Source organism: Cucumis melo, chromosome 7 (assembly GCF_025177605.1).
Source record: "Cucumis melo cultivar AY chromosome 7, USDA_Cmelo_AY_1.0, whole genome shotgun sequence".
Classification (NCBI taxonomy): Eukaryota; Viridiplantae; Streptophyta; class Magnoliopsida; order Cucurbitales; family Cucurbitaceae; genus Cucumis; species Cucumis melo.
In genome coordinates, this window is record NC_066863.1 from 26,341,906 (window position 1) to 26,356,582 (window position 14,677).

Below are 14,677 nucleotides of genomic sequence, written 5' to 3' on the forward strand. Positions count from 1 at the left end.
CTGTTTTTACAATATGGGAAGTACCCACCAAAATTCAACCACTAACTTATATCTTAGTGTAAGTATGTATTTAATAGAATAATAATAATAAAAAAAAAGGAACCGTTATATTTATTTAGAAGAAAATAATAAAAAACCGAAAAAGAAAAAAGAGAGAGAAAAATGGTGACCCCATTGTAATGAAATTGACCGAATAGGGGAAAGAAACAAGGTCGTGGGAAATAGTAACTGACCCTTGGATCATAACCTGTGGCATAAATCAACGGTCGTGATTTTAGATGACATAATAATATAAGCAAAAAAACAACACACCTCCCCTCCACTCTCCTCCCTCCTCACTTCTTCTTCTCTCTCACCTTTCTCCTTTCTCCGGCATAGCCGCCAAAATTCCTGCCATTTCCAGCCCCTATCTCCGCCGCCACTGCAACCACCTCTCCTTTTGCCGGATTTCAAATCTAAATTCACTTTCATACGACAAAGTAAAAGCGAAGGGGGAGATTCGAGGAGGAGGAGGAGGAAGAAGAAGGATGAAAGAGAAAAAGTGGTTTGTTTGTTGATTTATGACGCTACTACAATAGAACCAAACTCCACACGAGTCCCCAAGCAAATAAGTCCAACGCAAGCACCCTTCTCTTTCTCTGTGTTTCTCTGAATCGTATGAGCTTGTAGAAGAACTACTCGAGCGCTGCCCACTCTGAGCTCACTCATAGTTTAACTTATTTGCAGTTTCGAATTTTCTGGTTTTTCTTTTTTTCTTTTTGTTCGATGAGAGCCGGAGATTGTTACTGCCGGTCTGGGAATTGAGACTTCCGGAATGACCGACAACGACTCTGAAGCGAAAACCTTCCGAGCTATGGTGGAGAATGCCAACCGGAAGTTCGCTAGGGTCCAAGACGTCCCGGCCTATGGGCGTGTGGACAACCATCACTATTTTCATAAGGTTTTCAAGGCTTATATGCGTCTTTGGAAGTATCAGCAGGAATTTCGCGCCAAGCTTGTTGAATCTGGTCTCAACCGCTGGGAAATTGGCGAGATCGCTAGCCGGATCGGTCAGCTTTACTTTGGGCATTATATGAGAACTAGTGAGGCTAGGTTCTTGATTGAAGCCTATGTGTTCTACGAAGCGATTCTCAATCGAAGCTATTTTGAGGGATCGAAGAATTCGAGGAAGGATCTGGGAGCGAGGTTCAAGGAACTGAGGTTTTACGCGAGGTTTTTGCTGGTTTCATTGTTATTGAATCGTACGGATACTGTTCAGGTTCTTGCCGAACGATTGAAGGCTCTGGTCGACGATAGCAAGGCCACTTTTCGGGTATTTTCCCATTTCTTCCATGATTATAACTGAATTTTCGGATTCTGTTGAATATTTTCAGTTTGCTGATTGACCTTCTTGACGGCTTATTTATTTTTGAAGATTTTTTCTATAAATTTCACGATCCCTAGTATTTTTTCCTTCTTTGTTTGGCTTCTGAATGAATGCTGTGCCGACCTCTTATAACTTATGATTGTTTGTTTGCTTTTCGTTATTTATCATAATTCTTCACGACATTTAAAAACTCGATTGTCTTCCGTTGAATTGAAGAACAATTTTATATGTTCCCTTTTCATTAGGTTTCTTCTCAGCTGCCAAACTCATCACAGCAGAGAAACATTTATGATTTACTTACACTGTTTGTCACTTTATGTGCTTGAGATAATTTATATTTGAAAGGGTTGTATTAACAAATTTACTCACATTGTTTCTTATCCAAAAAAAAAAAAAAAAAAAAAAAAACGAAAAAACGAAAGAAAAAAAGAAAAGGAATTTACTCACGCTCACAACAAATTGGAACAGTGAAGGGGAATTTTTTCTTTCATCTTCAGTTATGTTGGCTGCTTTGTGGGTGGCTTTGGAATTCAACTTAGCAATATATGAGACTTAAAAGATTTCTTTTATGACTCCTGAGATCATTATGAGATATCCCGAGATGATTTTTAGAATCATAATTGATTGGCTGCATTTAAGATTTTTCCGGATCTCCTGCTTTAAACATGGGTTACGTTCATATTTCACAGAGTTTCATGTGTATTCTTTGAAGAATGAGAATGATTTAATGCCCCTTCTTGGGTCCCATTATTAGTACTATCTTTTATTTTACTTTATCTTGTTAGAAAGCCTAGAAATCTTCTTTGCTAGAAAAGTATTAAGACTTGAGTATATTAATACAACTTTTCACTTGCATAACTGAGGCATTTTAACTCTCGCTTCTAGGCTACTGACTTTAAGGAGTGGAGGCTAGTTGTACAAGAAATTTTCTGCTTCATGAATGTAGCAACAGCCTCGACGAATGTCAGACCTTTACGGTACTCTACTGCATTTGATTCTCATCCACCATCCCTTCCATTTGTTGGACGTTTCCATGCAAAGAGGGTTCTTAAATTCCGAGATGCTGTTTTGACTAGTTACCACAGAAATGAGGTGAATTAATTATCAATTTTTCCCCATCTATTGCTATTAATCATGATTGATAATAAATTTGTCTGACTACATGTACCATTACTTTCAGGTTAAATTTGCGGAAATTACTTTGGACACGTATAGAATGCTGCAATGTTTAGAATGGGAGCCTGGTTTCTTCTACCAAAAGCATCCAGTTGAACCAAATGAAAATGGAGCTGGCATTGATCATTCTGGGGCATCTGGAATAATTGATATCAACCTAGCCACCGATGTTACCGATCCATCTTTACCTCCAAATCCAAAGAAAGCCATCCTCTATCGACCTTCTGTGACTCATTTGATAGCTGTAAGTTTAAAATTTATTCACGACATTCTTTCTGTTTCAGTTGCATAGAAAAGTTTTTGATTTATTCAATTTGCAGCCTTTTCTCCCTCTTTTAGTGAGTATTTGTGTTTTAATTATTATTTTTTTAATTGGACAATTTTGGCATTTTATTTCTTTGGATTTTCTAGTTTCCAGATATTGCTTTACTACTTGTCTGAATTAGTTGCATGTGATAGAGTGCCCTGAAGTTTTGTATTGAGTCTGATTGCACTTTTCGCTTTGAATAGCTTTGCATGTGATCCTATAATGATAAGAACCGATGTATGCTACTAGAGTGAAGGAGAATACAAAGGTTGATAGCATGTAGAGAGGGATCTTTCTCCAGTAGTTCTGTTTTCAAATATTTACCTATCTAGTCACTTTTCTTCCTTTGTGTGTGGTTCCGTCTGGCTATTAACAATCTCCTCTAACAAACACTAAAAACTACCAACCACTATGGATTGACCTAGTGGTTACTGGTTTATAACTTCCAATGCCTATCACCACCTGCTACTTGGGTATTACCTTGTCCTCTAGGCATCATCTATGAGCTTAGATGACGTTCAATGATAATTGTGGCCATTGACTTCAGTGGCTATTTATACACGGTACATAAGGATACTTTTATCATTTGCCTACATAACTTGGATACGCCCAATATCTTCTGACTGGCCATTGTGACTTGAAGGTATCCATAGCATGAGATAGAAAGCACTTCTTATATTTGGGTATAAAAGTCTTTGCTAGCCATACTACTTTATCCCTTTCTGACCTCAGTGTTGTAATGCTTGACATAACAAGTTGAAATGATAGCACTAACTTCCACACTTGCAAAGAATTTATACTGTGAAAAAATACCCTCGAAGTCCTGTGTTTCTGTTGGCTTGGTAAAACCACTCCTTCCGAAATTTTTCTGCCAAGGCCCAACCAATCATGTTCTACTCTCCATCAGCTTCTATATGTGCAAAATAGGTGCTTGGTGTGGCTTTCAAAATTGGAAGAACTTATAATTGATCTTCTTGGTTCGTGAGCAGGTCATGGCGACAGTTTGTGAGGAGCTCCTTCCAGATAGTATCATGCTGATTTATCTATCTGCAGCAGGTTAATGTCCTTCTACAACAAAGTGAAAGTGATTTTAGTTTTTCATTCGCATTTTTAATATTCTTTATTGACATTCAATGATAACTGGTGTAGGGAAGTGCTGTCAAAACAGTGTCAATCAAATGAGTTTTGGGGAATCAAGAAAATCCTTGAAAAATAAAGTCACAGCCCAGAATTCACGAGAAAATTGTAATGCTTTTGCGGAATCTTGTAAGCTTGAGAAGCCAGGATCAAGTGACCTTTATGATGAGTATTTGTGGTTTGGGCATAGGGGTAATGGAGGTACAGAGTTCTCTCATACCCTCTCTCAATGGTCTTTGCTATTGAACGATGTGGATACTTACTCATTCCAACTCTTTGTTGTTTCCAATTTCACTGATGACATGGACCTCTTTTTTCCTTTAATTTTCAGGTCCAAACGTTTTATACCCTGGTGATATAATACCTTTTACACGTAGACCTGTTTTCTTGATAGTTGACAGTAACAACAGCCATGCATTCAAGGCAGGTTTGTCAAAACTTTTACAAGTGTTGCCAGGTCATAATGGTTTGCTTCATTCTGCTATATTGGAAATTAAGTTTCCATTTAATAGGTGGATATTTCTCATTTTTTTGTCAGAGTATCATCAGATTCATATGTGATTACTTGGCCTTGAGAATGAGATGACATAGATAAGGCCATTCGATGCATTCGATTGATTTGTTTTTCTCATACAAAATAACAGCGTTTGAGGGAGAATATTGCGTTGAACTTTCTTGCTGCACTTTCACTATGAAATTTTTCATTTAGACAACAAAAGCTAGCTCGGCAGTATCTGATAGTTTCTTGTCGATGGACCTGTTTGGTCTCGGTTAAAATTTAATATGGTCTTAATCTATGCACTCCTCCAAGAAGAAGACATTTCAATTTGTCAATTTATATTATTTTCAGGTACTACATGGGGCAGAGAGAGGAGAAACTGCCGCCATACTTCTTTCACCATTGAGGCCTGCATTCAAGAATCCCTTAAATGTTGATACTATTCAATCAGGAAGTCAGTTTACTTTTTTCTTGACTGCACCTCTACCGGCATTTTGCGAAATGGTTGGCCTGTCCTCGGCCAATTTGGATATAGTAAGTTAATTATAAGACTCAAAACTTGCCCTTCAAATATGCTCGGGACTTCCATTTAATCCTCAACTTGTTCTCATTTATAGGATGTTTACAACGATGCCGATACCATCCTGTCCTCTGCATTTTCCGATTGGGAAATAATTCTTTGTACATCAACTAGCTTAAATATCGTTTGGGCCCAAGTTTTGTCTGATCATTTTTTACGCCGTCTCATTCTCAGGTATTTCCCGCTGCTCGCGTTACTTATGCAATGCTATACGTACAGAAACTTATGTATGTTCTAGCCATTGTTAATGTAATAACATTTCTCTTTATTTTGTTCCATAATCTGCAGATTTATATTCTGCCGAGCCGTGCTATCGTTCTTCAACATTAAAGAAGACGACGACCTTCCTTTTTGCCTGCCTTGTCTTCCCGACTCCGTCTCTTCAAATTCTGGAGTTGTCAGCTCAGCAATTCGCCGTCTCGCAAAGCACCTTAACGTCGCTGACTTATTTAACTTCCACGAAGTGTAATCACGGTCTTAGATATTGTGAATGCCGCTCACCCATCTGGATTCGTGTTCAAAGTCTGCCTTCTCAAGGTCAGTCCACAATCAAACATAACACCATACCATTGGTCTCTCGAGAGTCGAAGTATAATCACAATTTCACAAGTTGGTGTTGGTTTTGACCCTAAACTTATGAATCACTGGTAGTGTGATACGGTGGTCGGCATCTATTGGTTTCTTAAGTTTGAAGGTGGGTTTAGTGTTTAGTTTAGCTGAGAGTGTGATAATTTATTGTAGGTTTCTTATTAAGCTTTTAAGATTCTTTTTTTTTTCCTTTCTTTTTGCTTATTACTGTAAAAAGAAAAAAAAAAAGGGAAGGGAAAAGATTTGGAATTGAAATTTATATGAAAAGAAACGAAACTCATCTCCCTCTCCCAAACCCGGCAAAATCAACATCTTTTCAATTTATCTGGAAATGGTGGCACATCGGGATTGTAAAATCGGTTTCTTTGTAGAACTCTCTCTTTATACTAAAGTGACAAATCTTGAGGAGCTTTACTTTGTAACTTTGAGTTTGTTCGATTTTGAATTATCAATTATTAAACCCTTTCTAAGTTCATGAAGTTGTTCTTCTCAAACTTTGTTTGATCTCGAACTCATTGCAACACTTCTTAGATATATATAATTTCTTCAATCAACAAAATGGACGGGTCTTAGAAGTTAGAAACAATGCTAATTGAGATTTATAACTAATTTACTTATGAAAGCTACAAAGTTATACTCCTAAAATTTATATATTTGAACAAAACATTGATAAAATAACTGAAGGTAGCACTCTATTAGTCTATTTATGAAAGTATTTACAATTAAGAGTTCAAATGGGTTTGATCTCCCACCAAACATATAAAAGAAACAAACATTTCACAATTTTTCAATCACTAATGTTAGGTCAACAGTAATATTCTTTGTAATATAGACAAAAATAAAGAAAATAATGACAATTCTTTTAGAAATTTTTGCAATTCTTTTCCAAGAAAAATATTGTAATCCCAACTCCTAAAAATGGATAAATCCTACATGGCATGATTTGATTGGTCAAATTTATAGTCCACCAATGGAAAAACAAAAAAAAAAAGAAAAAAAAAAGAAAAAACGAAACCTTTTGTTGACAAATTCAAAATCTAAACTGCCCTGCAAAAGGGTAATCATCTCACGTTTCATTCTCTAATCCCCCAATAACCCAAAAAGAAAGAATTGCCACAGATTTCTTGCGATTCCAACCAATAGGAAACGAGTATTGTATTCTCACGATCCTCGTCTACCCTTTCACTATCACATCGTGGCCGTTCACTGTACTCGAGAAAACACAACTCAAGCCCTCATTTACCGTTAGATTCGTACACCTAAAAAACACACGGATGTGCTCTTTTAACCGTCCGATCTTCAGATTCTTTCTTCTTTTATGACGCTATATATATGCTCTAACTGCACTTATCGTTGAACTTTTGGCTTCTTTGACGAAGAGAAGGGATCTGGTCGAGAGAGAAGAACCGCCGAAGCGACATCAGGTTTGTCTTAATTCTTCCTTCTTTTCTTCTTTCATCATTATTCTGAAATTCCGTCAGGGTTTTAGATTGATTTTGAATTCTCTTTCGAGTAGTGTATTTGTTTCCAGATCTTTCTATTTTCTTCTATAGGTTATTCCGCTGTCGTCCTTCTCCGCTCTCAATTTTGTTTCTGAGCTTAGGTTTAGGAGAGATTTTAGGGCTTTCTGGATCTCCCTTGGTTACATGGTTCGCATGCTTTCTCAAATTTCTCCCGTTTGAACGTGTTTAGTGGTTTTGTTCTGTATGTTTTTCAGTTTATGAGTGCATGCGATAAGGAAATAGAATTGGATATCAATTAGATAGGAGGAATAATATGGTAGTGCTGTTCGACTTTCTGTTATCTCATATAGGCGTTTTTGTGAAGACTTCTGGAATGAAAATTTGTGCCGGATAACGTCGAATTGTGGTTGATTTGATGTTGGGGTTTGTTTTTCTTTAGATGGCTCGTACCAAGCAAACTGCCCGTAAATCCACTGGAGGGAAGGCTCCAAGGAAACAGTTGGCTACAAAGGTTTGTTCAAGTTTTTTGCTTGAAATTTCGTGGATGAATTGATTTGATTTTTCATGAGCTTTCTATTTATTTATGCATTTTTTGTATTTGGATTATGTAGGCTGCTCGTAAGTCCGCCCCAACCACAGGAGGAGTGAAGAAGCCACACAGATACCGTCCTGGAACTGTTGCTCTTCGGTAGGCTTACACGGTTTAATTCCTTGAATTTTCCGCTTTAGTTGGTGTGATTTGTTTAATTGCTTTCAACAAAGATCATAACTTCCTGGTTCCTTGTTGATCCGTGCAGTGAAATCCGTAAGTATCAGAAGAGTACTGAGCTTTTGATCAGGAAGTTGCCCTTCCAGAGGCTGGTTCGTGAAATTGCCCAGGACTTTAAGGTTCGTTGCAATCTCTTTCACTATCTGCTCTGCGATATATTCTTGAGTTTGATGATAAAATCAAAGCTGATGTATAAAATTGCTTTGTGTGCAGACTGATCTGCGTTTCCAGAGCCATGCTGTTCTTGCATTGCAAGAGGCAGCGGAGGCTTACCTTGTTGGATTGTTCGAGGACACCAATCTCTGTGCAATCCACGCCAAGCGGGTCACCATAATGCCCAAAGATATCCAGTTGGCTCGGAGAATCAGAGGTGAACGTGCTTAGAAGATGTATTGTTGTTTGGTGAATGGTATTGGCTGCAAGGAGGTGATCAAAAGACCTAATTGATGATGATGAAGGATGATGATGGGGGTGGTTCTTATTTTTGTTTTTAGCAAGGGTTAGTAGATAGTTTTATACTAGAAAAACTTGTAGTGAATATGATAAAAAGGCATAATGCTTTTGGTTGTGCATGTTAATGTTTAGTTGTGGATGATTTTGTTTTTTGTTCTTTTAAAAAAGGATGGAGGAGCTTAATTCTGTATTTCCATTGATGAATTGTGTTTCTGGGGTATGCAGCCAAACTAATATTTGTTGGATAACCTAAACCTATCATATCTAATTTAGTTCAGATTTGTCTTAGTTCATCAAAATTTTCACCTCGTTATGTGTGTGGGTTTCGTGTTTATGTTCTTTTATTAAAGGTGGTTCTTGCTCCAATTTGATATAGTGAGGTTACTACCTGTGCATCTATAATTCAATAGTTCTATCACATCCTTTGGTTACTATCCTCGACTTCTAAATCATCTGCTGTACATTTGTGCTGTGTTCATGATGATACAGTGATGTAGAGTGAAGGGCGTCGATCTTTTTAACAGCAGATATGCTGATTTACTAGCTTTTATGATTGCCTAACATGAATCCATTTAGAACCCACAACTGCTCTCTTCATTTTGATATGATAGCCTAACCACCGATAATGATATCACCTTCTTTAGGTGAAGCTTCTATTATTCTTTGCTAAACCCTTCTTCAATCTCTAAAGCCGCTCTAAGCCTAATTCACTATTCTTCGTAATGTCACTCCTAAAAATATCAAATCAAATGAAGTAGCTCCACCTTTTCACCCTTGATCAAACGTCAATAAAAATTGGAGAATGGTACAACAAATTATAGTTCGATCTGTTAGAAAAAGCCTATGAGAAAAGATAAGCCCAACCATCTTGACTCCTGTCGTCAAGATTTTTTAGCTTCATCCAAACTTACACGTTTAAAAAATATTAAGGGCACCGTACTGCCTAAACCGAAAGATTAACAGCCAAATTCCCCACCCAGCTTTAACTAATCCAACAGGGACATATTGCCTCCATTTCATCTGTCGAAAATGACTTTGGACGAGAACATAACATAGTCGAGCATTCCCTCATTCTTACGAACAACATCCTCATTATTTTCTGTCTCCTCTGCACTACATTGAAGTTTATAGAGAGGGTTTATTTAGGATAGTGCATTCTTAATCCCCATCTCAGAGTAATCTCTCACAACAATCTCATCCATACCTTCACTGATCTTAAGTTCAACTAAATAATCCTCCCATGAGATCATTAGATCTAAAGAGAGCACTAAAACATTTGGCGAAAGCATTTTCAAGCCCCTCTTTTAATTGTATCTAATGGGTCAAAATTATATATATATTCATTTAATTCATGTAAAGATTTTAACTTTTATCCTCACGATCCAGTAATGTTTTAGTGGCTTGAATTACGTTGCCATTGGAAAAAGAAGAAAAGGAAAAAACTTTGAGTTGTTTTCTTCTTTTCTTAGGTCAAACAGTTGAGAAGAATGAGTCTATATTGACAACATTTATTACATGTATACCTATATTATTTAAATGGTTGAATCATAAACGAACTCTAAATGTCACTTTACAACAAGACCGTTGAATTAAACCGCACCAATACAAACTTCTAGTTAATCCTACCCTGAAGAAAAAGAAAACAACAGCAACAAATTAAGAAATTGAAAACTGATAAATCGAATAAACGTTTGGTCATTAAGATGGTTCCATTGAAAGAAGAAAATTCCATATTGCAGCCTTGAAAAGTTCTTCCTCCCATTTGATTATATAAATAAAAGATAATAATTTTCTCCCTACTTAACAATTCCATTCTTTGCAGCCCAACTTGAAACTTTTTTCTTCTAAACAATCCTTTAATTTAATTTGTAATTAAGGTTCAAACTATAAGTAGAAGTGAGAAATTTGAACCTTTGATTTAGACTACGTTTTGACTTGTTGATAGTTCGTTCACCTATAAATTCATATATAAAGTTGTGGTTTTTGCTTTCGGTATAATCATTGAAAATGTTCAACTTTTAAAAATTTCAACCATACTTTTTAACTAGAAAATAGTGTTGTAAAGATATCTCCGATCGTTTGCATATGAACGAAGATAAAAGGAAAATTATCGTGAATGACAAAACTTTGTAAATATTTGGTTAATTGTTCTATATTTGAAAACGCCCGAAAACAATTAGTAATTAAAAAAATATCTAGTTTGATTTTTCAAAAGTTGAACAATTTAGGTAACCATACAATAGTTTTAAAATAGGAAAATTGTCAAAAAAAATATTTACACTTTATAAAAAATAAAGTGTAATGAATTTGTGTAAATAGTTTGTCAATTTATCAAATTTTGAAAAACATTCTTTAAAATATCCTTTGGTTGTTGTTAGTATATTCCTTTTCAAAATTTAAAGATATTATTCAAACTTTAAAAGAAAATTAAAGAATACATCGAGTCAAAAATTTCTAGATGGTATTATATGATTAAAATATATATAATATTCCACACTTAATTTGTTAAATTTATTTTTAATATCCCTTAATTATTTGCTTTCAGAAAACTAATTAGGGAGAAGAAAACCTATAATCCTATTTAGAAATTTCAAACGCTAAAATTTAAATTATTTCTCTTTTCCCCTTAGTTATTGATTACTCAATTTTCTATTTGTATAATTTTAGAGATGATTATTAAGAGTATACCGACGTTTTTTTTCTTAAATATAAATTTAGTAAAAAAATTTAACAATATATTCTTATGATTTATCGATGATGATAAATCAATATTTACAATGATAGACTCCTGCCATAACTCTTACAAACTTTCACATATATTTATAAGTTTTTACAAATATTATTATATATGTCAACGTTTTGAATCTAATTTCTATATTTGTAACTGTTTAAATATGTTGAAAATATTCACAAATTAAAAGATTTTTATTCATAAATGATAAATAATTTTTAGTTTCTTTTTAACTCTAATTTTATATATATATATATATATATATATATATATATATATACAATTGGCTCAAATAAAGAAAAGAAAAGAAAATTAGAAAAGAAAATTAGAAAAGCAAAATTAGTTAAACGGCCGTTAGATGTTGCCATCCAACCAACACTCTCTGCCGGCTGCTTCCACCCAAATATTTATATGTATATATATATTACGATAACTTATTTTCATCCCAATTTTCTCGATACAAAGGCTTGTAATGGTGACCTAACGACATATGACAATTCCGCAATTTGGTGGTAACAAAAAAAAGTGTTGGTCATTTAAATCATACACATAGTTACCCATCAAAACATTCAATTATTTTTTCTCTTCCTTCTTTGTCAAACTTCCGAATTCTTTATATATTATCGAACCACTATCAATAATTTTTTAAAATTTTATTTTGATGTGTGTGTTTATTTGGAAGTCTAATCCACCCTAGTCTACGTTGAATTTGATTTTTGTATTGAATTTCAATAAACAATGTGTTAATTATTCACAAAATTACACATAATTCTCTACGTTTCTTTTATGAAAAATAAAGAATGAGACGAACATATGATTAAAATTCTCATTGATTCCAATCACACATTAAATTTTCGTAAACATCTTTATCATAACAAAATTATAGATTGTTTCGAGAGAATTTGTATCGATGTCGTATATTAGGATAAAATATGAAGGTTTGATGTAATAAAGATTTTGGAATTTTAAAACCTTAATCCATCCAACTAAATAGGTAGTTATAGTTAAAAAAGTAATAAAACAAAAAAGCAAAATCGACATCGTCAAATCCAATGGCTAATTGATTAACATATTTTAAACATTTCATGAAATCGACAAAGATTGAATGAAACCCATCGATTCCTTTAATGGAACATCCGCCATCTTCGGACTTTCCTTCATTCTCAAACCTCTCTTCTTTCTTCTCTCTCTAAATTCATCTTCTCCTTCCAAATTCTACTGATCTTTTCTTTCTTCTCCAAAGACCAAAAATTATAAACACTTGATTTAGTTTTTTTTTTCTTTTCAATGGAATTGCGTGTCCTTTCAACTTACTCTGATTCTGTAAGTTTCCCTTTCTCTTTCCTTTCTAATTGACCTTTTCTCGTTCATCTTCTTCTTCTTCTTCTTCTTCTTCTTCAATTTTTCTTTCTTTTTGTTATATTAAAACAATGCTTTGATTGTTATACAAACTGGGTTTTGTTTTGTTTTGTTTTGTTTTGTTTACGTTTTCGTTTTTGTTTTTGGGGTTGGCTGTGTTTTCCCTTAAAAAACAGAGGATTTGATCATAGTTCATGAAATGCATCAACAAATGGAGAAGATAGATATGAAATTCAATGTGGAAGAAAATGATTCAACTGAGCTTCCAAAGTTCAAAGATGTGAAGAAAATGGCGAATGAGATCAATACAAAGCTTAATTCTGAGTTGGAATCGGTGAAGAGAAACAAAGAATTCGCCGTGGAAAAGGCCGAGGGTTTGGAATCTGTGAAAAGAAACAAAGAGTCCACCGTGGAAAAGGCTGAGAGCTTGGAATCTGTGAAGAGAAACAAAGAGTCCGCCATGGAAAAGGCTGAGGGATTAGAGCTTCAATTGGCAGAGAAAACAGAGAAGCTCTCTGTTTCGAAAAATTCTGAATCACAAACAGAATCAAGAATCGAAGAACTCGAAAAGAAGTATCGAATTTCCAAAGAATCAGAAGAGAAAACAAAGGATTTGTTATTAGCACAAACAAAACAGCTAGAACAAGCAAAGATTTCCCTTGAAGAGTCAAAGCTAGAAATCCAATCCCTTCATGAAAAGCTCCAAAAATATTCTTCCAACACCAATAATTACAACCACAACATTCCAGGAAACCATGAATTCGGAAGCCTAAAAATCGAGCTCGAATCGACAAAAAAAAATCTGGCTCTGCTTAAGAACGAGCTAAAGTTAGCCACAGAAGCAGAGGAGAACAACAAGAAAGCCATGGATGATCTAGCAATGGCATTAAAAGAAGTAGCAACAGAAGCCAATCATTTGAAAGGAAAATACAGCATAAGTGAAGAGGAATTAAAGAAAACAAAGGAAGAATCAGAGAATTTGAGAACAACATTGAAAAACATAGAAGAAAAGAACAAAACTCTATTACAAGAGGCAAGAAAAGAGGCAGATTTATACAAAAGTACCGTAGACAGGCTGAGATTAGAAGCAGAAGAATCTCTATTAGCATGGAGTGGAAGAGAAACAAGCTTAGTGGATTGTATAAGAAGAGCTGAAGATGACAGATACAACGCGCAACAAGAGAATCGCCGCTTAACGGATTCGCTGAGGCTAGCCGAGCTCAAGAACATGACATCAAAAGAAGAGATCAAGAAATTAAGAGACATTCTAAAACAAGCCTTAAATGAAGCTACTGTGGCCAAGGAAGCTGCAGGGATTGCAATAGAGGAGAATTCACAGCTAAAAGATTGTTTAGCTGAAAAGGAAAATGCATTGGATTTTGTTAGCAGTGAGAATGAGACTCTAAAAGTCAGCCAAGCTTCAGCTTTAGAGGAGATTAAAGAGTTGAAGCAATTGCTAGAAGAAGCAACCAAGAAAGAAGAGAACATTAAAGAGGAGAGCAAGAGCAAAGAGGAAAGCAAGAGCAAAGAAGAAGGAAAAGAGCAAGTGGAGATAACGAAATCAAAACCGCCGTTGAGTCCATGTCCAAATCAGAATCCAAGTCCGAGTCCAGCCGAGAAGGAGGATACATTTGGGAAAAGGTTCGGGAAGGCTTTCAGTTTTAGTTTCTTGGAGTTGAGAGTCGCACCACAGAAGAAGGAGGTGGAAGAAGAAGCAGAGGATGAAGAGCTTGAAATGGAGGAGACGCTTAAAGGGTCGATTTTTGACGAGAATGTTGATTCACCTGGTTCGGCAAGGCTGCACGAGAGGAGGCCATCATTGTCTCAGTATAGTGAAGATGGGGAGCTGATGCATTATGAGGGTGAGGATCTGGATCAGTTGGAAGAAGGGAATTTGGATGAGTTAGAAGGAGATAGGAATTCAAGGAAGAAGAAGGCATTGATGAGGAGATTTGGGGATCTTTTGATGAGGAGGAGGAGCTTTCAACAGAAGAAGGAACAATCACCTGAGTGAAGTCTTTTGTGACTTTAATGCAGTTTTGATTTTTTCTTTTGATCTTTTTGTAAAACTGTAAATTCCTACAAGTAGTTTACATTGTGTATTTATGTGGTCTTCTTTGTTTTTTTTTTTTTTTTTTGCCTAAAGATGTCTTATTCTTCGATCAGATTAGAATAATTTGTTTTAGTTAGTTTCGAGATTTCCCGATTTCTAAAACGTTCCAAGCCTTCCTTGAAAAAAATTGTGAGAA

General features: G+C 35.3%; 3 protein-coding genes across 5 annotated transcripts; all 3 read left to right on the forward strand.

Annotated features, from left to right (window-relative positions):
- Positions 1 to 308: 308 nt before the first annotated feature.
- LOC103494421 (uncharacterized) lies at positions 309 to 6,075 on the forward strand. 2 transcript variants are annotated; one of them, XM_008455581.3, is made up of 9 exons: positions 310 to 1,312; positions 2,252 to 2,458; positions 2,547 to 2,786; positions 3,839 to 3,905; positions 3,999 to 4,187; positions 4,318 to 4,409; positions 4,837 to 5,019; positions 5,103 to 5,239; positions 5,354 to 6,075. In XM_008455581.3, the coding sequence occupies exons 1-9, from the start codon at positions 815 to 817 to the stop codon at positions 5,532 to 5,534; spliced, it is 1,794 nt and encodes a 597-aa protein (XP_008453803.2). In that variant the 5' UTR covers positions 310 to 814; the 3' UTR covers positions 5,535 to 6,075. The 2 variants fall into 2 exon arrangements, 1 of the variants encoding a protein (XP_008453803.2); XR_007822226.1 differs by lacking the exon at positions 5,354 to 6,075 and having other exon boundaries at positions 309 to 1,312; positions 4,318 to 4,413.
- Positions 6,076 to 6,764: 689 nt separating this feature from the next.
- On the forward strand, positions 6,765 to 8,615 carry LOC103494422 (histone H3.3). 2 transcript variants are annotated; one of them, XM_008455584.3, is made up of 5 exons: positions 6,765 to 7,077; positions 7,556 to 7,627; positions 7,728 to 7,804; positions 7,914 to 8,004; positions 8,099 to 8,615. In XM_008455584.3, exons 2-5 carry the CDS (start codon positions 7,556 to 7,558, stop codon positions 8,267 to 8,269), a joined length of 411 nt encoding a protein of 136 aa, XP_008453806.1. In that variant the 5' UTR covers positions 6,765 to 7,077; the 3' UTR covers positions 8,270 to 8,615. The 2 variants fall into 2 exon arrangements, with proteins under 2 accessions (XP_008453806.1, XP_050943204.1); XM_051087247.1 differs by having other exon boundaries at positions 7,014 to 7,077; positions 7,467 to 7,627.
- A 3,577-nt stretch (positions 8,616 to 12,192) lies between these two features.
- LOC103494423 (WEB family protein At5g16730, chloroplastic) lies at positions 12,193 to 14,617 on the forward strand. The gene is made up of 2 exons (XM_008455585.3): positions 12,193 to 12,392; positions 12,605 to 14,617. Exon 2 carries the CDS (start codon positions 12,628 to 12,630, stop codon positions 14,440 to 14,442), a length of 1,815 nt encoding a protein of 604 aa, XP_008453807.1. The 5' UTR covers positions 12,193 to 12,392; positions 12,605 to 12,627; the 3' UTR covers positions 14,443 to 14,617.
- Positions 14,618 to 14,677: the final 60 nt, after the last annotated feature.

Bases quoted from the DNA above. Each gene is read 5' to 3' on its own strand.
- LOC103494422 (XM_008455584.3), top strand. From the start codon at position 7,556: ATGGCTCGTACCAAGCAAACTGCCCGTAAATCCACTGGAGGGAAGGCT. The intron at 7,805-7,913 runs GTAGGCTTACAC...TGATCCGTGCAG, and splicing joins CCTGGAACTGTTGCTCTTCG to TGAAATCCGTAAGTATCAGA. The intron at 8,005-8,098 runs GTTCGTTGCAAT...CTTTGTGTGCAG, and splicing joins AAATTGCCCAGGACTTTAAG to ACTGATCTGCGTTTCCAGAG.
- LOC103494423 (XM_008455585.3), top strand. From the start codon at position 12,628: ATGCATCAACAAATGGAGAAGATAGATATGAAATTCAATGTGGAAGAA.
- LOC103494421 (XM_008455581.3), top strand. From the start codon at position 815: ATGACCGACAACGACTCTGAAGCGAAAACCTTCCGAGCTATGGTGGAG. The intron at 2,787-3,838 runs GTAAGTTTAAAA...GTTCGTGAGCAG, and splicing joins CTGTGACTCATTTGATAGCT to GTCATGGCGACAGTTTGTGA. The intron at 5,240-5,353 runs GTATTTCCCGCT...CATAATCTGCAG, and splicing joins TTACGCCGTCTCATTCTCAG to ATTTATATTCTGCCGAGCCG.